This window comes from Mus pahari, chromosome 9 (genome assembly GCF_900095145.1).
Source record: "Mus pahari chromosome 9, PAHARI_EIJ_v1.1, whole genome shotgun sequence".
Lineage (NCBI taxonomy): Eukaryota > Metazoa > Chordata > Mammalia > Rodentia > Muridae > Mus > Mus pahari.
The window spans coordinates 80116844-80138406 of NC_034598.1; the positions used below are offsets into that span (position 1 = coordinate 80116844).

At 45.8% G+C, this 21563-nt stretch overlaps 1 protein-coding gene across 1 annotated transcript in view; it reads left to right on the forward strand.

The window, feature by feature from the left end:
* The window catches only part of Plxnc1 (plexin C1), a 153811-nt gene that overhangs the window by 31644 nt on the left and 100604 nt on the right, over positions 1-21563 (forward strand). Inside the window, exons 3-4 of the mRNA XM_021204886.2 lie at positions 1319-1453; positions 5325-5425. Coding sequence (XP_021060545.1) covers positions 1319-1453; positions 5325-5425 — 236 coding nt within the window. The remainder of the gene's footprint in view (positions 1-1318; positions 1454-5324; positions 5426-21563) is intronic.

The window sequence follows — 21563 nt, forward strand, 5'->3', positions numbered from 1 at the left end:
CATCTGCAACTGAAGACTCAAGGGATCCAATACCCACTTCTGCACTCAGGGAGCGTGCCTGTGGTGCCCAGACATTCATGCAGAAAACACCCATACACATAAATAAATTTAAGCAAGCAAACAAAAACCAAAATCAAAAAAAAAAACCAAAAAACAAAAATCAAACCCCTTACAGGAACCTAAATGACTGTTGTAAGTGTCACTCTCTTTAAAAGACGGATTCTCCCTTTCCACCTTAGCACCTCTGTCACAGCCAGTGTATTGTATATTGTGTATTGCCAGTCCACATTTATAGATAAGGCTACTGTTGACCCACCCCAACTCCATGTGTGTAGAGTTCACGAGGGTGGGATTTCTTTCCCTGATCTGTACCCCACCCCCACTCTACCCCATAGCCCAACACTGTGTTCTCTGCCATTTTTCTGAGCCCCAAACAGTATACAGGCGATCAGTAAATGCCTGTTGACCGACGATGAATGACACTCAGGTGTCTAATTGCCAAACCTCAGAATACTGACTCACACCTGCGTCTATTTTCTATGCAAACACACACACACTTGTCTACCTCTGTGAACGTGTCAGGGTTGCTTTAGAATGCATGGCTCGTGGAACCATGGAGGAGCCACAGACTAACCCATGCAAATATATGTTGAACAGATACTGCCTTCAACTTCAAGGTCACTCTTGGTGTGATCCTAAGAAAGCTGTTAACTTGTTGCAGTTTCTGATAGAACCAAGTCTGGTCAGAACTTGTGGAAACAAGTTTCCACATGTAAGAATACTGCCTCCAAATTGAAATGTGGCTATCTGTGAGTTTTTTGGTGACTTTGTCTCTTGGCCAAAAAGATACACTGTACTTGGCATTGTCAATCTTGTGGAAGATGAAGTTATGATTAAGAAACATTCTCTCACCCAGTTACATACATACACACACACACATACATACATATATTATACATATGTGTGTGTGTGTGTATAGATGAGGCTACTGTCTGCCTCCACCCTATACAGTGTATGTGTATATATGTATGTATGTGTGTGTGTATATATATATATATATCTGTATATGTATTTGTGTGTGTGTGTGTACCAGCTACACACACACACACATATGAAGCAAGAAATGTTACCTATTTATAGAATTTTATTATTGGCTGAAATTCCAGTGGAGAGTTTTTCAGAGTTGGGGTGGGGAGGAGTGCTTCCAGGTATACATGACTAGGAAAGGGTATGGCCTTGGGATTAAGCTATAGGTCTTACTATTCGGATCTTCAGCATACTTAATAGAAATTATATTTCTTTTTTTTTTTAAATGAAGGTTGTTCTTGGTGAGAATTTGACTTCCAACTGTCCAGAGGTTATCTATGAAATTAAAGAAGAAACGCCTGTGTTCTACAAGCTCGTTCCTCATCCCATGAAGAGCATCTACATCTACCTAACAGCTGGGAAGGAGGTAGGTGAAGATGCAGCTTACTGCTCCTGACTTATGAATAGGAATTATCTCACTGATGTCATTATACAGTGGCAAACCTTTTACTTTGAGCCACCAGGTTTAAACACCGCTGCGGGCTTTGAGAAGACCTACGGTGGGCCATGAGAGTGGAATTAAAATCCATAGTGACTGTCATCAGTAACTAAGCAAGAAGTATTACCCATTTAGACAATTTTATTATTGGCTATATTTCCAGGGCCAGATTTTTCAGAGGGGGGGGGTGTGCTTGCAAATGGGCATATAATCAGCAAAGTAACTGAATTTACACATTTATTGTGTGGGCACTGAGCGCTTAGATGCATTTATGAGTGTGCCCAATGGGACTGGCTTTGAAACTTGGGGTTAATACCAGGCCACTGTCTCATACACATTCATGAACCAGGAAATGTATGTCACTCACCCCTACCCTGCACACTCTTAATTTATCGGGATGTTTTTGTTTTTCTTGTTTCTGCTTACTGAAATGAAAACAATACCTTTTCAACATTTTATCTCTAAGAAGAGGAAACCATTTTTTTTTAACTGAGTTCTTACAATATGGAAGTCATTGTGTTTTGTAGGGTCTCTCTGTATGTGTACCGTGTTGTGTGTGTGTGTGTGTGTGTGTGTGTGTGTGGACAAATGCATGTAATAAAGAATACTAATGGAATATGTTAATGAAATTATTACTCCACTTATATATGAGAAGTCTAAGACTGGGAAAGTTAAGCAGTTCCAGGAGATATGCGTGTATATATCTGACATGTATATCTATAGTGTGTCTGTACCTACGTGTAGATACAGATATATCTGTATGTATCATCTTTAAGAGGGCTAGAACTCAAACTTGGTCCTGATTCTAGAGCCCTTGCTTTATCATGGCCTGGTAGTTTTGACCCATGACCCTTTGAACACACTAAGAAAAAGGCATTCGGGACTTAGATAATTACACAATGGATGTCACAGGGGCCCTTACCCGCCCCCCATTTGTCACTTCTTCTCTTTCAGCCACTCTGAGGAGGAGAGCAATGACTGTCCTATGTGTGCTTGCCTTTTGAGTCACAGGCTAGGGGTGACAGTATCAAGTATTCTTAGAAAGGCCACGTTGCTGTTTGCAGTTTGGAAAGTTGGATGTAGCCAGTGGTTCCATCAAGATGGCCTCACATCTAACTCTCCCGTAGCCTTCTTCAGCTTACACGCCTTCTGTGCAGGCCTGCTTTGTACAGTCAAACACTCTGTGTTGTGTCTCTTCCCTGGGATCCCAGATTTGAAAGACTTTTGTCTGTTCAACAAACTGTGTTTATGAAGTAACCATTCCCATTCCCAAGCTTTGTTTATCAAGGACATCTCAAAACTGCCAGCCAGAGTACTGATTGTGCTACCAGGCAACGCTGATAAAATTCCAACCCCCTCCCCCCACCAAAGCAAAGCCCCTGGAAGTCTGGCTTAGTCTGTGCATATTTTTCCATTTTGCTTTTGGAGATAATTGCAAAGTGCTCATAAATTCCCAACCCTATGCACAAAGATACTTGTAGGACTCAGAAACCCAGTACTGTGTGCACTGTAGTAGGCTGAAGACATGTTGCTGTGTGCTGAAGACCCGGTCCTGTGGGCTTTAGACTGCTGTGAAAACACCAGTAGTTCATAGATCTTCACTCCCTAGAAAGTAAAGACTTCAAGTCCCTAATGACTTACAGCCTGAAGACCTTAGGGACAGTTTTCAAGGGGTGGGGAGGGTGTCAAAATGTATCGTGTCTATATTCTTCCCTTTAGTATAATTGCAAAAGGTTCTATTGCTTAGCCAGCCATGGTAATCCAAGTACCTAGCAGGCAGAGGCAGGAGGATGACAAAAGAAAGCTTGGGCTAGATAGGGAGACCCTGTTTCCAGAAAAAGACTGAAGCAAAATCCTGCTAGTTGACTGTGGTTGCGCAAATATGATCACCCAAGAGTCCAAATGCAAGGAAAGCCCTTCCTAGACTCTAGGAAGTCATCGTTAATTTTAAAAAGCCATAGAAAAATCTATAAAGTGGTATTAATACGTTCCCATTAAACATAATCATATGCAGATATATGTACTGATGAGAAATAGGTCCACAGTTTATTCATTAGAGAGCAGGTCTAATGTAATAATTATAGTATCTTATCTTTTACATAGTTATGTGGGTGCTTAAATATGTTAAATTTATATATAGTATAATTTGAAGAGTGTTCTAGAGACTTGTATTCTCCTGAAGGTTCTCAGTAAGAGAACCTCCTTTGGTCCATTGGTATTAATGTCTCTACAGTATTATGGTGCTGGACAGATTCAGTAAGGAAACTTACTGTAAACATTTGCTGGACCATGGCACCATTTTCTCCCATAACAGCAATAGCTAGTGCTTATGACACAAATTATTTAGTATGCTTCTGAGACTGTGCTTGTAATAACCCCGTGAAGTCGGTTGTCCTAGTGCAGTCTTTACAGGCGAGGAAACAAGGTTAGAGGGATTACGTGACACTTAATAAAATCCCTCAGAATTAGAAATATGTTTTGTGAGTTATAAGGAAATAAATATCCACGTTCTCGTTAATTCCGGCTGCGCCTGTCGGCAGTGCAGAGGACTGAAACTGAGAGGGCGCAGTGATCCTGTGTGAAGTCGACCTAGCATTGAAGGATCCTCCTCAGATATGCCTCGTTTTCACCATAAATTCCTTCTAGAATTCTCCACTTCTCTACTTATGCTTCCCAGCATGCACAACTTCCCAGGATAATGAGTTGTACAAGTTTTCTTACTACCCGCTATGTGATTTTTGCCTTCAGGAAATGTGCCAGGCACGACTTGGGCACTCCAAACTTACCTCTGCCTCCGCTCACTTCCAACCCAGCACCATTGATTGACTAATGGAAAGTGGGAAAGAAATGATTTTAATCTCCCTGCCCCCTTTGTAGTGCTGGGAATCGAACCCAGCACCTGGAGCTAGACAAGGGCTTGACTACTAAACTACCCCCTCAGCCCTGGCTCCTCCGGCTTCTTTCACTTGCAACCCCAATGGAATGGGTGTGGGTCATTGAGCCAGGAGCTGAAGTGATGGCGGTCCCTTAATACCACTTCATTTCCACATCCCTTGCCAGACTCATGCTGATTGTTCTGGGACGGAGCCATCATGTATACCCGGATACTCATTTCTGTAGCGCCACTGAGTATACTGACTGTCCCTGTATGAAAATGAGGTGACCTGGCTCCGTGATCCCTATGGAAGTAATTATCCGTAAATCAGAACCTGACTATGGGAGGACTCACTTGAGAAGGCTCACTTCTAGGCCCCGCCCCCAACCTGCAAAGCCGTCTGGGCCGCAAGGGAGTCTGGGAATACAATTGTCTTTTGGTATTTTTCTGGGGGTTGGATCCACAAAGCCCTAAAACATTTGCATATAACCTGTACACATCCTCCCATATACATTAAATTATCTTTAGATTAGTTAACGATGCCTGATAGAATGCTTGCCTATAATGCAATACAATGTTAATAGATATAAATCACCCTACTGTATCATTTAGGGAATGAGGATTGAAATGCACTGTGCACGTATAGGCACAATGTTGTTTTCAAATGTGTTTGATCTGCTCTTGGTTGAATTTGCGGGTTCAGGCATCACTGGGGTGGACAGGGATAGCCTTCGGTACTTTGAGAAGCTCTCCACACTACACCACAGTCTAGAACTTGAGACCTGCCATTGGATGCCACTGTGGAGACATTCAGGGCTCAAGTTGACAAATATCCTCTTTGTGTTGTATGCCCCGCCCCCCCTCCCCCCAGCCCCCAGTGTAGCTTGTGATGCCTTCTGAGCTGATGTCCTCCTCCTCCTTCAGGTGAGAAGAATTCCTGTTGCAAACTGCAGTAAACGGAAATCCTGTTCGGAGTGCTTAGCAGCGGCAGACCCCCACTGTGGCTGGTGCCTCCCGCTACAAAGGTATTTCCTGAATCTTTTCTCACCAACTCACATTTTTTTTTTTCCAGAAAGTGTCATGTGGCCCAACACTTGTTGCCCTACTTTAATGATCCATTCCCACGCTGTGGCGAAGCAGAGCTCTCCAGGACTGAAATGCACAATGTAACCATAATTCATTCTTAAAGATGGTTCTTGCCATGTCAGTATCATCAAGTCATTTGACCCAGGCCACACAGGGTCACCCGGTCTGGGAGCAGGGACGTGACTTGATACAGGAGAGGCTAGTGCAGGTGGGTTTGCTTTTGATTTCCTACCAAGTTCGCCAAGACTTCAGAGAGAGGCGAAAGGTTCGCCCTTGGAGACGATAAAAAGAATAGCAACGTTTGAAATTTTTCAAATGAATCCTCATCACGCCGTGTATTCTGCTCGCTCGGCGGAAGCCTTATTATTGATGGCATTGTCTTCTTGCACACCATATAGCCCTGAGCCTGATGTACAATCTCAGTCTCCAGGCAGAATCTGCCCAGCTTGGTCTTGAATTACGATGTGCGCGACCCATCTAGGCTCAAGGGCGACTTGTAGCGGCTTCCTCTCCATGGCAGTTCTTAGCGTCGCTGGGACCAGCCTGGTTGGATTCACTGTTGCCATGGTAACCCAGTACTCCAGCGCTCGCTATAGAAGCAAGGAGGAAAGAGCCTTCACTGCAGCTCAGACAGGAATGAGAGGGGGAAAAAAAAACAAGCCACATAGCAGTGGCTGTCAGATTGGTGCTTTCTGTTTTTTAAAGGTGAACACAGATTAAAAATAAAAATAAAAAGAGCAGAGAAGGTAGGGAGAGGTGGAGGGCAGAGTGAAGGGACAGTGGGGGAAATGAAAGGCGATAGAGAAGTGAAGTAGAGATAGAGAGCTGGGGGGGGCAGGGAGCATAAATGGAGAGGGTGATTATGATGTAAGGGAGAGGCTCGGGAAACAAACTAAAAATATGGAGATGGAATGGATTAAGAGTTCTTCGTGGAGGAAGTCAGAATCCTAGCTGCTGCAAGCGCTAGGATTGTGGCTGCCCTCCTCTCTGCACCCCCTTGCGGGGAGGGGGGGCTCCTTCCCTCAGAATCCCTGGCAGACAAAAGAAGCAGGGCCAAGAAAATTCTCATGAATAATTGTAATTGGGGTAGGAGCCTTTTCTTCTTGTCACATGCCCAAGAGTAGACTTGAAGAAATTAACTGATCACAGCCAGTATTATATGATTGCTGTAGGTTTTGTTTTTGTTTGTTTGTTTGTTTGTTTTTTAGATCCATTCCATTTATGTTTCGTCTCTGTGTGTCTTTGGAGAGCTCTGGACAGGAGGAGTTCATTCATGAATGGTGGTGACAGTGGTGGTGTTTAAATAGCCGTGACTACTTGTTCAACAAGCTTCAGTCAGGAGTTGGTGGGAGATGCCCAAGTTGGTAATAGAATTTTGGAGCTGGTTGTATTTTGATGGTCCTTTCAGAAGCCTTAGTAGTATCAGAGCAGGGGCGGGGGTGGTGCTGGCTGGAAAGAGATGTTCGAGAGCTGAGCGCTGAAGTAGGGAGCACTTAAGTCCTATGATGTTTAGAAAGGGGTGGGGGAAACACGAGGAGGAGTCAGAAAGGGGAGAGAAAGCGGTTTAGGCAGGAGTGTGTTGCCAGGCAAGGGAAAGGGGGAGAGAGCAGCGTACTGTGCCAGCTCCTGCCAAGGAGGGCAAAGGAAAACGGATCCGTTGGACATAGGAGAGGGCAATCGATGACTTATGACAGAGGCCGGTGTTTGGAAGGGTGCTGGAGCTACAAAAGACAGTGAATGAGTGGAGCAACTCCTTGGGGGTGTTATATAGGAAATGGTACAGGAGATATAGAGCAGATTCTGAGGCAAAACGTAGAGTCCAAGCAGTTTAGGATTCTAAAGTCTATTTATTTTTCATTACATTTTAATTGGGAGTGGGGTAGTGCACGTTCCATAGTGTGTGTAGAGGTCAGAGGACCATTCATGGGAGTTGCTCTCTTCTTCTACCTTGTGGATCTCAGGGACCAAACTCAGGTTGTTGAGCATGTCAGGTAAAAGCACCTGCCACGCCATCTCACCAATCTAACTTTAGAAGGCTTTTTTGTTTTGTTTTTGTTTTAACATATATAGAATAATGGTGTCTGGGGCTGGAGAGATGATGGCTCTGCCGGTCTGTAAAGTGCCTGCTCTGAACGCATGAAGCTCTGAGTTTGGATCTCCAGCACCTTCCTAAAATGTCAGCCGTGCTAGTATGTGTCTGTAATCCTAGTGCTGGTGAAGCAGAGACAGGAGGATCCCCGGAAGTCCACTGGCCAGATAGTGCAGTCAAACTGATGAGCTCTAAGTTCGGTGAGAAGCCACACCCTCCCATAAGCGAGAGCGAACAGGTGCGCGCATGCGCACACTCACACTCCACCTACCGGTGCTTTTCTGTGTTGTTGAGGAAAATCCCAGTAGAAAGGAGAGGGGTGGGGAAGGAGGGTGAGTATTGTGGTGTGTTGTCTTTCAGCAGGTGACAGAAAATATGACCTAATCACATCAGTGGGGAGGGTAGCCTCAGTCCACGATGGGAGGGAAGCAGGGGTCTGGACCCCAGAGCTGGTAGAGATAGAAAAGACCTCAGGGTCTGTTCATATTGCTCAGAACCTTCTCTGTGACCTTAGACCAGCAGGAGCAAGGTGTCTGTGTGAGCCTGGGGGAGAGGGAGCTGTGGAAATCTGAGAAAGGGAAGCAGGAAGCACGCAGGAGCTCAGGTAAAGAACACACACACAGAGAAAAATAGAATATGGTTGCCTGGCAATATTGGGGCACACCTGAGGCCGATGATCTTGCCTTTGAAACAGAAAGCATGGGTTTGCTTTGCTCAGGTAGTCTAGCTCCAGTCCCATCATGGGAGAGCAGGGTCGATAGACTTCAGTTTAGCTAGAGTTTGGGGAAAAGTATATCAGGGTGGGGCTATGGGATGACCGCTGCAGTAGACACTGATGTCACCTGTGTGCAGCAGAGGGAAGTAGGGACACACTGTGGGTGTGAGACATGGGGGGGGGGGAAGCACCGCCTGGACTGCGTGTGGGGTCAGTGCAGGTGTGGAGCGAATGGGAAGGGTAAGGTCTGCAGGACTGTTATGTGATGGCAGTGAGCGTAGAGAACAAGATTACTGAGCGAGAAACAGGGACCTCTCTGTGTGTCAGTCGAAGCCATCAGGAACAAGGATGGGCCCAATGTTGAAGAGTAAGGGACGAATTAGTCAAGACCTAAAACTAACTACTTATTAAGGAGGCTGAATGTTGGTCCTGTAGGTGGAGTCAGGATGGTATCTATCATGAACATGAACTTCAACTCTGGGAGACGGTCAGAAAGAGAAGAATTATGCCATCAGGCCCAGCTGGGCCACCTCTAGTAAGTTAAAGGAAGCAGCCAGCCCTCTAGAGCAGTGGTCCTCAACATTCCTAACACCGAGACCCTTTAACACAGTCCCTCATGTTGTGGTCACCCAACCACAAAATTATTTTCCTTGCTGTTTCTTAACTGTAACTTTGCTGTGCGATTTGCTATTGTCATGAATCATGACATAACATAAATCTCTGTGATTTCCTGGTGGTCTTAGGTAACCCCTGTGAGTGGATTTTTCAACCCCAAAGAGGCTGTGACCCACAGGTTGAGAGCCATCGCTTTAGAGGGACATGGGGAAGCTGTGTCCTGTGGGGGGAACAGAAGAAGGAAGTTGTTAGAGAATTGGGTAGGGGCGGCAAGCCATTCTTAACAGCTCGCTGTCAGGTCTCTCTCTCCAGTTTCCCCTGTTCTTGCTCCCCCATCCTTGCTGAACACTTTCCAGTAGGAATGATCCTTTAAAAATAAAACAACAACCCACTAGACGGTGTCCTCCCTAGATTCATTGCCCCCAGTTTCTCCTCTCTCAAACTCAGCCTCATCTCTCCTGCTTGCAGACAAGGCATTCTGTGGTTTGCAGCCCCGACCTCTCTCACGATTCTCTCTCTCCTTGGTCTCACTGATTGTCTTTCTGATTCAAGAATATTCCTGCCCAGGGCCTTTACCTTGAATTTAAAAGTTCTCCATTTTAGCACACTCTTCCCTTCATGAGCTCTTTATCTGCTGTCCTAGAACATGTATCTCTGTCCACTTAACTACCCAGCATCAGAGAAGCAACCCCCACCCACTGTTGCGTTACTGTCTTGTTCCCTTTGTGGTCCTTCACCGTGACTTTATCTACTTCTCCCTTTACGCTGTCATATACAGTGTGTTCCAAAAACATAGTGAGTGAGGTAAGTCGAGTGACCGGCAGGCAGTACCAGCGGCTTTATACATCAGCAAACATAGCAGGGTCATGGTTGACGGTCCTTGGTAGCCACGTCCGCTCACTTGGCTCCCAGTTGGCTCCATTCTGGCTTAAGATAAAATGAAACTAAGCTTCAGATCTGTGACTCATGGTAAGCTCTCGGTACCGTTCAAAATTAGGAATTCTAAAGGGGATGTTTTGGTGTGGTGGTGAAGCATCCCACTGTGTGTGTTTTAAATGTCACAGATTTATTTAGAAAAATAATTTCTTCTCTGTCTTGAGAAGGTTGAACCTTCTTGTATACGTGTCTTGAAAGTGGATTTGGGTATGGTGGGGGGCCCAAGAAAATGATAATTAATTTCTTTTTTATTTGGTGTTAAGAATAGGCACCCAATATAATAAGCGGATTAAAAAAAAAAAAAACAATTAAGAGAACACTTGAGGTCTACAAAGTCTAGTATTTTATTGTAGGAACCTCAGGTCCAACCTGTGCTGCAGTTGTCTGTGGGTGGAAAGGGAATTTTTTTTCCCCAGGCTGAATATATTGGGGTTGGAAGCAGTTTCTCAGCGTCTCCCGTATTTCGAAGCCCAGCACATGTGTTCAGTTGTGGATTTCCACAAAACTGGCGATCCCGAGCCGATGAGCCAACAAGGTTCCAAGACTTCATTTGTAACTTTGTCTGGCTCAGTTGGGTGCCTTCCACACACAAACAGTGTCACCAGTTGAGGGTGGATTCCCAAGCCGGCCCACAAAATCCATTTCCTCTCAATTTCAACAAGCATTTGTTGAAAACCTACCAAGAGCCCCATGTGGGAAGTGAGATGGCTAGGTGCCCTTGAGAAAACCCAGATGTCCTTCTTGGCCGTAAGAGATTAACATGCAAGCTGGGAGGGCAGTCGGGTCTGTGCCAGTGATCATTCATTCAGCCGTCCATTTGACCATTGACATGTATGAGGTACCCACATGTTCTAAGCCTGACGTCCCATTCAGCGGCACAGTTCCCATCTGAATGGTGTCTATAGTCTAATGATGGATAGGGGTCAGTAGATTCTGTGTTTCTGTTTCACTAATTCCACCTAATGAGCAACTGCCTGATCCTTAGAAGTCTAACGAGCAGGTATTTCTCTACATTTATTATTCTCACTCATGGATGTGCTTGTCAGCTGTGGGAGGAGGAAGAGGTTTGCGTCAGCGAAACTCAGGTCTCTTTCACGTGTCTGTCACTGTGTGCCTACTCTTAAGTCAGAGAGCAGATGTAGAGGATGCGAAGCTAAGTTACATGATACACTCAAAGCCTCTGCTCCCATCATGTCTACTGATATTCCACTGCTAAAGCAAGCTCCATGGCCAAGCTTGACATTACTGGGATAAGGAAATAGACCATTTTATTCCGTCCAGTCAGATGTATCATAACATGGCATGGCAAACAACAGTGTAGACGAATCATTCTGGTATAGGAAGGCTTGGCGACTTGGGAATGTGCATGTAGTCTCTCTAGAATAAAGGAGATGAATAAAATAGGGGGCTATAAGGATAGACATGGAAGATGTAGGGTTTCATGGAGACACAAAGCATCTAACTCCCATATGAAAGGTTGGGGAAAGCTTCCTGGGGAAGAGATGACTCAGGCAAATCTGAAGCATAGGCAGGTATCAGGGAGGGAAACTGGCTGAGGGAACAGGTTGGTGAAGAAGACAGTTCCTGAATGTAGGTGTGGATGAGTGTATGGCATGTTTAGGGGCTGGGATAAGAGGACTTGGTCAGTGGGGCAGATGAGTCATTTAGATTTTGTTAGAAGAATCTTAAGGAGCCACTGCCCAGCTCCCATCGGGAGAGTGAGCTACTGAGCATACAATCTGGAGCAAGATGGACTTGGGTCATCGCTGGGAGCTGGCGGACCCGTCAGCAGGTGGTTGTAGAAACTGGGGCTGAGTTAGCACAGAAGTAGGTGGAAGCAGGTACATTGGAGAGCTATTTGGAAGCCAACACTGATGGGACATGGTGATTAATTGAATTTCCCCCTTGAGCATGGCACACTTAGAATAGGGCCATAAAATAGAACATCAAGGTGGCCACTATGGAAGATGTTTTCTTTCTCCCTTGACCCAACGTTGTGCAAAGAAAAGAGCTGACACCCAAAGAAGCTAGATTCTCCCTGTGGCCCAGGCACTGGGGTCTAAGGAGGGCACCCGGGTCAGGTGGGGAGGACTTCTGACAGGTGGCAGAGAGGTGTGTGTTCTAACTCTCACCGGGGGTCATGTGCAGACATCTGGCTTGGGGGACCAGACAGACAGATGTGCCCTTCACTGAGCAGGGTGTAGGAGGGGAGATCTTGGTGTGAACAGCAAACAGCATCGACGGCCATACTGGCACACTGAATGGCACAGCAGGGTAGGAAGAAATAAAGTTCCCAAGACCGACTCCTCTGGGCTGGGATCTGGGTCTTTGTTTGGGTAGCCCGTTTCTCTTCTACGCCAAAGCAGGGTTGATGGTGGTACCCACGTCTGGGGCTGCTGAGAGGATGAAATCAGATAATATCCATGAAATTGCAGGCAGGAGCTTTTTCCTAGGAAGTGCTATAGTGGACGTCAGCGAGGGGCCAGGGTCGCCCTCGGCTTCAGAGGGAAGGTACTCTGAAACCGGGCCTGGAAGCATGGTGTCAATTTTTTTTTTTTCTCTGAGGGCAGAGGGTATGGGAGATGCTACAAGCTGAAGAAGGGCTGAGTCGGAGGTCTGTTTAGGGAGTGGCAGGTTGGACTTTTTTGTCTCTAGGATACTGGTTAGGAAGGAAGAAGGGATAAAGGTGCTGGGTAGGATGAGGAAGTGAAGGCTCTGAGTTTAGATTTAATTAGTACGTGCTGTGAGCTCATTAAAGAGCTTTAAGCAAAGGACTGCGTCTTTGAAACATGTGTGTCTTGCGAAGATTATCGTGATGGCCGTGGAGAGGATGAATTGTATCAAGTCGGGCATCAACTATACTTAACTCCTGCAACTTTGTAGACTGAGTCTATCTCGTATCTCTTCCTGGGTCACCTGCTCGGTGGCTATTTCTTGGGTCCAGTCATAACAATGGAACCCAGACTGGGTCCTTCTCAGAAAATGGGCCATGTAGGAACAGTCATTCACGCTAGTTCCTTAACAGTCTCCATGCACAGGGTAGAGACAGAGCCCCCAACATGCTAATTACAGGGTATCTGGATGCCCTCTTGATTATTTGTATAAATTTAACCTCCTCCTATATTCTTCTGCACTTTTTCCCTGCCGTGGCAGCAGTTGGAAGACCTTCAGGCAACCCCTAGAAGCTGTTTTTGAAATCTTCAGCCACTGTTGAGCTGTATTGCGTGTGGGGTTCTGAAACATCATTTCTCAGCTCAGTCTAGCGGCAAGCACCCTATGGTCTAGCTCCTGTCTGACCGCTGACAGGCTGGCAGGAGCAGAAAGGACGTAGACTTGGGAGAGAAGGGAAGCTTTCTCAACGGCAGACTGGGAGCACTATCTAGAGCCCAGCTTGCTCTCTCGAGGACTCTCCTCTACCTAAGAGGCATTTCTTCCAAGAACGCTGGCTTAATTGTTAGCCCTATGGGAACCCCGCCCACCACGCTGTGCAGTGATAGCCCATGGGGCACAGTACCCGTGGTCATGCTCTTCTGAAGCCCCCAATGAATGATCTCTGCTGCAGATGCAGCATCCTGCTAGCCAACACCAGCTGAGTGTGCTGTCTCAGAGAGTCTGCCTTGAACCCAGAACTCCATGCGACTCCACCCTGTGCCGCCTGCTCATTCTTCCTGGCACCCTAAGCAGTCAGTATGACTGTTAGCCTGCTTTTTAGAGTAGAAGACAGGTGTGGGCTCTAAGGAATACTTGGTGGCTTCAGAGAGCATGAAATGTCCCCCACCCCCACCCCCCTGAAGCACTGGAGGTGAGGACTCTGAAGTGGGGTTTCACTGGACCATAATAGGGGTGGACAGAGCTTCTCTTCAATGTTGTAGACACCCCCCCCATTCATTCCCCTTTCTAGCTTCTCGAGGCACCTCACATTCCTCCTCAGCTGCCCCTTCCCGCCCTTTCAAATCTAACAATGCAGCATCCCCTCCAGACCCTGCTGGTTCTGAACTCCTCTCTCTGATCGTTGTGCTTACATCGGGCCACAGAATAATGTCAACCCCCACCTCAAGATCATTAATTTGCCCAATTTTGCAGAGTGTCCACCATGAAGGTGGCATCATAGTCATGAGTACTAGGTTGTGGGCATCTTTAGAAGCCATTCGTCACCAGCCTCAGATTATACCTATCTGGGTTTATGTCCAATTCCCAAGCCATTCCATTGTTGACCGTTGTAGGGAAGAGGCAAAGAGACAGGAAGGAGGTGGTGTCCCTCAGGGAGGGCAAAGCTGGAGGAGCAACAGCCCGCATTGACATTACATAATAACCTGTGGACCAAGAAAGAGAACAGGACTCAGGGTCCTCTCCAGTTGCAGAAACTAGTCTGCACATTCATCCAACAGGTATTGGACACCTACTGTGTGTCCCATGTTCTCAGCTCTAGGATTTTCTGTGCTCCCATTAAGTTACCCAGAGACTCACGCAAGTCTTTTGAGCAAGGGATTTTAGTTTCTCGGAGTTACCATAACAGAAGTTACCACAGAGTTGGTGGCACTTCTGGAAGACAGGCATATGAACCCAAGGTGTCAATGTGGCCATGTATCCTGTAAGGCGCTAGCGCAAGATCTGCCCTCTCGTGTCCCATGGGGGTTCCTGCCGCTCCTTGGCGCTATCTCCTGTGATCGCCTTCCTTGTATGCATCCAAACCTGTCTCTCCTTCCTCCTAGCAAGATACCAGTCAGTGCAGAGTTTAAGCCCAGGATAATCCCAACTTGAGCTCCTTAACTAATTACCCCTTGGACGGCTGATTCCAAGGAGGGTAGCATTTTGAGGATTTGGGTGGGCATGTCACCAGTGGAGGAAGACACCAGTCTCAAAATCCGCAAGGAAGCCGCATAGGGGAAGGCAAGCAGGACTAAATAAATGTGAGAAAGGGGAAGAGGGACACTGAGTAGGAGTGGGGAAGGATGACAGCTTTAAATGGGGGGTCCTGGAAGGCCACTGTAATGTTTAGCAGAATGGCCAGCAAGAAGACACTTGGAGACAGAAGATCATTCACATCTACCTTCCTTCTTTCCTTCTTTGGAGCTGAGTGTATGTCCTCCCACGTGCAGGTCTCAGGCTTGAAGCCTGTGCCGTGACACTTCTTTATGGTCCAGTGCAACTCTAATGACAGTGATAATGATAATGATGAGATTTGGGGCGGCCCCTCCTCCTTGTGTGAGGACCCCATTGTGCCAACTAATTGTATAGTAGCAAGTAGGGCAACTGTCTGTGGGGTGGAAGCAGTGGGGAGCAGAGAGGAATCTGCTGTTCTGGCCTTGGGGCCTTCCTGAATGACCCTGACACAGCCTGAACCTGGGCATCTGGGTTACTGTGGATGCTGGAAGGGACTCGGGAGACCTTCCCACACTAGAATGGGGTCTTGCGCCAAGCTGAGTCTCCTGGGTTCTTTATCCCCTTAATAGCTGCTGGAAGATCCATGGGCTAAGCCTACTGCACTGGCTGGTTTTACATGTTAACTTGATACAAGTTAGACTCATCAGAGAGGAAGGAGCCTCAGTTGAGGAAATGCCTTCATGAGATCCAGCTGTAAGGCACTTTCTCAATTAGTGATCAATGGGGGAGGACCCAGCTCATGATGGGTGGCACCATCCCTGGGCTGGTGGTCCTGGGTTCTATAAGAAAGCAGGTTGAGCAAGCCAGGGAGAGCAAGCCAGTAAGCACTACGTTCCATGGCCTCTGTATCGGTTCCTGCCTCCAGGTTACAGTACTGCTCTTGGCTTCCTCTAATGATGGATTATGATCTAGAAGTGAAAACAAAATAAGTCCTTTCCTCCCCAACTTGCTTTTTGGTCCTGGTGTTTCATCATAGTAATAGAAGCGAAGATACCTACTTGCCACAGAAGAAAAAGAAGCACACAACTGTTGAGGGGAACAGGCTCCACTATTGGCCTCACAGGCAGTTGGCACTGTCTGTTCCTTGTACATAAGCCAGTTTGGTTTGTTTGGTAAAAGTTGGCAATGAAGACCTCAGGCCTCAGCATCCTAACTCCTGTATTTATCTGCACCATCTCTTTAAGTGATGCTCTAACTTCCAACAAGTTCCATTAAGAGCACCCCTTCTAGTAAATACATGTTTTAATGGAATAGAGGTTGGTTTTTCTTTTCTAATGACCTTCTCTGTGGCAGGGCACTTTCTTAAGAACGTATTGATCGGCTTTTTAAAAATTCCTCAAATGTTTCCACTTGTCTCTGTGACCTCCTGTCTGCCCTGTTCCCAGCAGCTCCTCCACATCTGAACACAGTGTTCAGATCTGTATCCCGAGCCCTGCCTGCCAGTCTTTGGTTTTGCTCTTATACCATCTTGAAATGCTAGGCTGTTTGTATTCTGCTATTTGGAGCGTGTGCTGTTTCTGATAGTCCAGAGGGGAGTTGATATGAGCCTCAGAGGAAGGGCTAATAGTATTGCTGCCACCCAGTCATTGCTAGGGAAATGGGCCCTCAACATCTCTACAGTTCTTCCTAATGACATAGGGGGTGTATAAGGTAGAGGTAGAAGACAGACCATCCTGGGTCAAGAGGCATCACTTTCTCACTTCTGTCTCCATGCTGCCTAGTTTTTCTCAATACCTCCTCAACACTCGTCCATGTAAGGTCTATACGGGAATTGAAAAGTAAGAACTTTTGGTGCCACCGCACTTATCGCTTGATGAAGAACTGCATAGAGTGAAGGCCACACATCCCTTTTGTTTGAGTGTTTCGGTCTGCAAATGTGTTTTATGTGGGCGAAACAGCTCCAAGTTTCAAGATAAAGACTGATTTTTCACCATGCCAGTTAACAGACCGACCTAATGAACAAGAATCAATAAAATGACTTAGGCTGGTATCAGGGAGACACGGAGAAGAATTTAGTCCCTTTAAACTTTAATTCTCATCCCAATTCAGATAAACTTTGCTGAACACCAGCAATGGACCAGACCCTTTTCTAGATTCTGGGGGAAACAAAGATGAACAAGGCTATGCCCTAGAGAATAAAAAATTAGTGTGGGAAGGAGACAGTCAATAAATACTGTTTAATAGCTGCTGTTCGAGACACTAGGAGACACCCGAACCCTTTTCTCCTGGGAGATGGAAGAGCTGTAAAAGTCTTAGAAGAAGCCTGGGGCTGTGCATGCTTTTGTGTATAGGAACACATACTAGATAGTGAACCAATATAGAGAAGCTATGTGAATGGACATCTGGTCAACCTTATTACTAAGATTCCTGTCTAGTCATTGGCATTTTGTATTTGTTTAAGGTACAAGTTTTCTGACTGTGCCATGGACATTATTGCTGTCTTAGATACTGCTCTATTGCTGTAAAGAGACACTAAGACCAAGGCAACTGTTAAAAGAAAGTATTTAATTGGAAGTCTACTTACAATTTTAGGTGGTTAGACCATGATTGATTGCTATGGCAGGACACAGGCAGTGCTGGAGCAGTAGCTGAGACCTTCACATCCTGATCCCACAGGCAGCAGGCAGGAACAGTCAGACAGATTGGACCCGGTGTGGGCTTTTGAAACCTCAAAGGTTACCCCCCCCCCCCAGTGACACACCTGCTCCAACAAGGCCACACCTCTTAATCTTTCCCAAACAGTTCCACTAAGGAGCATTTAAACACAGGAGCCCATGGGAGCCATTCCCACTAAAACCATCACAATTTCCCAGGCAAAACTGGTGGGGATTGCTTCCTAATGTGTGTGTCTGGAATTTCTAGTCCCCTAAGATAATACCCAGCAAGTGGGTGTATCATTCACCCTTGCCTTGGCAAGTCACAAAGCATAGTGGCAGGCATAACTGAGGCCCCCAGAAGGCTTGTAGCAGGGGACTTATTTAATTTCATGTGACTTCTATTTCCCAAACTTCTTGGCATGAACACTCTCATCTCACTTTGAGTATAACCTGTATTTTCCTTTATGGACATGTCCTGGGGAAACTAAGTGTCACTTGGGTACTTATGATGTTCCTACTATGGACGACTATAAACATTTTAGAGACAGTAGAGAGAATGTGAGGGCTGTTGACAGATACCATGCTAACTACTCTCCTTGTATCTTAGTCTCCTTCTGTTTGTCATGGAGGCTGTAACAATGATACCTGTTTCATGGTTAATGAGTTCTTCCCACTGGTCATAGAAATAGTGCGAGAGCCATAGCAACAGGAGGGTGTTATGTGGGGAATGTCTCCTCATAAAACCTGTATTGGAAACAGTCCCTAGCATAACAGTGTTGGGAGGTGGGAGGTTCATACATATTTAGGTCTACACTCATGAATGGCCCAATGCCAGTTATGAAAGAGACTCAGGCTGCAGTTCTGATTTCTTACTATTTCGTGCACATATACCTTCTCCTGCATTGCTGCCTTCTGCCGTAGAATGATGTAGCAAGACGGCTCTTGCTGGATGCAAGAAACTGACCTTGGACCTCCTAGGATCTCCTATGGGCCCTTGGAGTTGTGAAATAAATAAATAAATGTAGAAATACATAAATAAATTTCCTACTCATGACATTCTGTCACGGGGCACCAAACGGTGTAAGGAAAAGGGCCCCTTGGTGAGCTGTTGTGTTGTCTACTGCAGCGTCGACATGGAACAGTAGATGTGACAATGGTCTTGGAATGCCATACTGCCTGATGCACTATCTCAGCCCCTCTCTATACTAAGGGCACCTTAGGAAAGTAATGCAGACTCTTGTAAAAGCTGTTCCCCCTATCTGTTAATCGGGGACAATCATGGGAGCTACTTTTTAGTTTAGTTTTGTGTGGAATAAATGAGTCACGTCACGTGAAAAGACATTGCATGTCATGTAAGACATTTTTGCCTTTTCTAAAAAAATAAAAAGTAGTCTATATTTCTGTGTTATTAGCATCATTCTCTCACGTAGACTGACTTGCAGACCCAGTGATGAAGATGCAGTTTTGTTTTTTTTTTCCAGCTCCCTTAGCAAGTTATTTTGGTCTTGTATTTTGGCATCCCCCTGCTCCTGACTCTAGGAGCCTTTAATTCAGGGTTTGGTTTGTCACAGTGACTTCCTGTTCTCTTTCATTTAATGGAGTCTGACTCCTTCATCTCGTGGACTGGCAACTGCAATGAATGTCACCCGACTCTGGAGACCACCCGGTCCCTCCTTTGTGTGCTGTACCTTTCCTAAAGATGTACACCTCTGTTGCAAATCACTTAGCAAAGGACCTTGGGCTGCTCTTGGAGCACACCATCCCCCTCTTGAGGATGCAGCTGCCCACGTGAGAGGAGAGGTTCGTTAAAAGTTCCCTGATACCTTATCAGTATGGGATCTTGGGGACAGGTCACACTCACCCCACATTCAAGCCAATTACCTGATATTTAGTTATCGGATTCCTTCAGGGACTGTCTTGCTCTTGGTGAACAATTAGATTAGAGGATGCTGATGAAATTCTAGTGGCAGGAAGTGGGAGTTACATTTCTGAGCTCAGAGTTTCTATTTCAAGGTTGAGTAAGTGGTAAATTTTTTACTGAGGGATCCTAGCCTAATAGAGTCAGATTCTCGAGGTCTGCCCCCACCCCCACCCCCACCCCCACCGCGGCACGGTGTGAGGATGGACACTTCAACCTGTCTGGAAAACTTCAGGTTTCAGGTTTTCAGAAGCAGGCTTCCCTGCCCTTCATGTTGGCATGAAAACAATTAATAATTTAAGCCAGGCCCATTTTAAAAAATAGAAATGCTATACAAATACAATAATGATATATTTAAAAGTCGATCCAGTTGGGCACCATTCCCAGACTACCAACTGAGCAGACACACAAATAAGTAAAGAAGATGAAAAACTGCTATATAATGCAAATGGCTGCCATCTCCTTGTTTTCTGCTGTTCTTTTATTGCAGATATAGAATATCAAGGCTACATTATGGGTAAATAGGTTTGGTGGCCTAACCCAGGAAAACCTAATCACAGCTTATAATATTATTTCTATGAAGGAAATATATTTTATATTATAAACAGATGGTTGGCAAGCAGTGTTTGGAGCACAATCGGTTTGTAAGGCTGGGTCCGCCGGGGATTTTAACCTTTAGCAGAACTGGATGCTCGGATGTTGAAACCGCAGGGCATCTTAGAGGCCCCCGGTGAAGTGAGTCTCTCCAGAATCCTCGCTGAGATTTTCATCTTAAAAACTGCCTCCCCTTCTTTGTTCTTTGCTTACCTGAGACCCACTTTCCTGCCTTGGCTCAGTCTAGCCATGCTCTCTAAATTCTGTTGAGACCCCAGGAAACTGGGAGGTACTCTGAGAGGCCTTATCCTGTGCACCTTATAAAATGGTGGCCAGGATCCTCGGAGGCTGCCAGTGAGCGAGCCCGTGCGCCTCCGAACCGAGGGGGTGCTGGAAGAGTGGTTCTCAACCTGTGGGTCGCGACCCCTCCGCTGGTCAAATGACCCTTTCACAGGGGTCCCCTAAGACCATCAGTGAACACACATGTTTACATTACAGTTCATAACAGTGGCAAAGTTACAGTTAGGAAGTCGCAACAAAAATAACGTTAAGGTTGGAGTTGTCTCAACACGAGAAGCTGCATTCAGGGGTTGCAGGATCAGAAAGGTTGAGAGCCATGACCTCGGAAGGAGATCATGGCTCAGATAAGTACCCAGCACAGGTGCTATTGCCACCATCTTTGGGTTGGGGAGTTTCAGGTATATAATGGGCTACACGGATTTCTACTTACTTGGGAAGCAAACTCACCACATTGGAGTGGTTTCTGAGTGTCAAAGAGCAAGCTTAGAAGTGTCCGGAAGCTCCATTTGCCGCTTGAGGCTGAATGGCTTGGAACATGTTTTCTGGGTTGCAGATGGGGAGGGGAATCCATTTTCTTATATATTCAAGTGGCTATATTAAAGTCTATTATTATTTTGAACAAATTGCGCTCTATAACACATTCATAGTAAACTGAGAAGAGGTTTCTTAAATAGTTGCATGCACTAATTGTTACCACATAAAGAGTTTTCACCTAAAGAAAGCTTTTTTTTTTTTTTAATTTAAATTAACTTTTTTTTTTCCTTCAGGAAACTTTTCTTTGCACTTGGACAGTTTAATGTTCTAATTTTCAAGTAGATTTGTATCTACTTATTGACTTTATCACATAAGCATAAGATCTAACTAGGGATAGGGACAAAATAAAATAAAACTGAATTAGTCAGAGTTTTCTAGAGGAGCCAACACACATGTATGTATGTATGTATGTATGTATGTATGTATGTATGTATGTATGTATTAAATCAGTTGAAATAGTACAACTGCTATCTCATACCTGAGAACCTGGTAGTTGCTTGGTCCTTGAGGCTGTGTGTCTCAGCAGTTAGAGTGATCCCACAATGACATTCTCACAGTGGGGAAGCTGAGAACCCAGTAGTTACCAAGTCTACAGGGCTGGGTACGCCAACAATCTTTATCTCCTGCCAAAAACTTGGAGCGGTTCTGGAGAGCCGCTAAGTCCCCAGTCAACAAGAGCAGCCTGGAGACGCCAGCTCTGACTCTAGACTCTGACTCTAATGTCAATGAAGGAACCAGCGGCGGCAGAGGCAGGTGAATTGATTACAGCGGCAAGATGGAAGACCAAGTGAGCAAAATATCCATTTTAATTTGGGCTGCTACCAGGAGGTGCCGACCACCTTCAGGGTGACTCTTCTCAGATCAAGCAGGGCAGGCAGGGCCGTCCTCCGTCCTC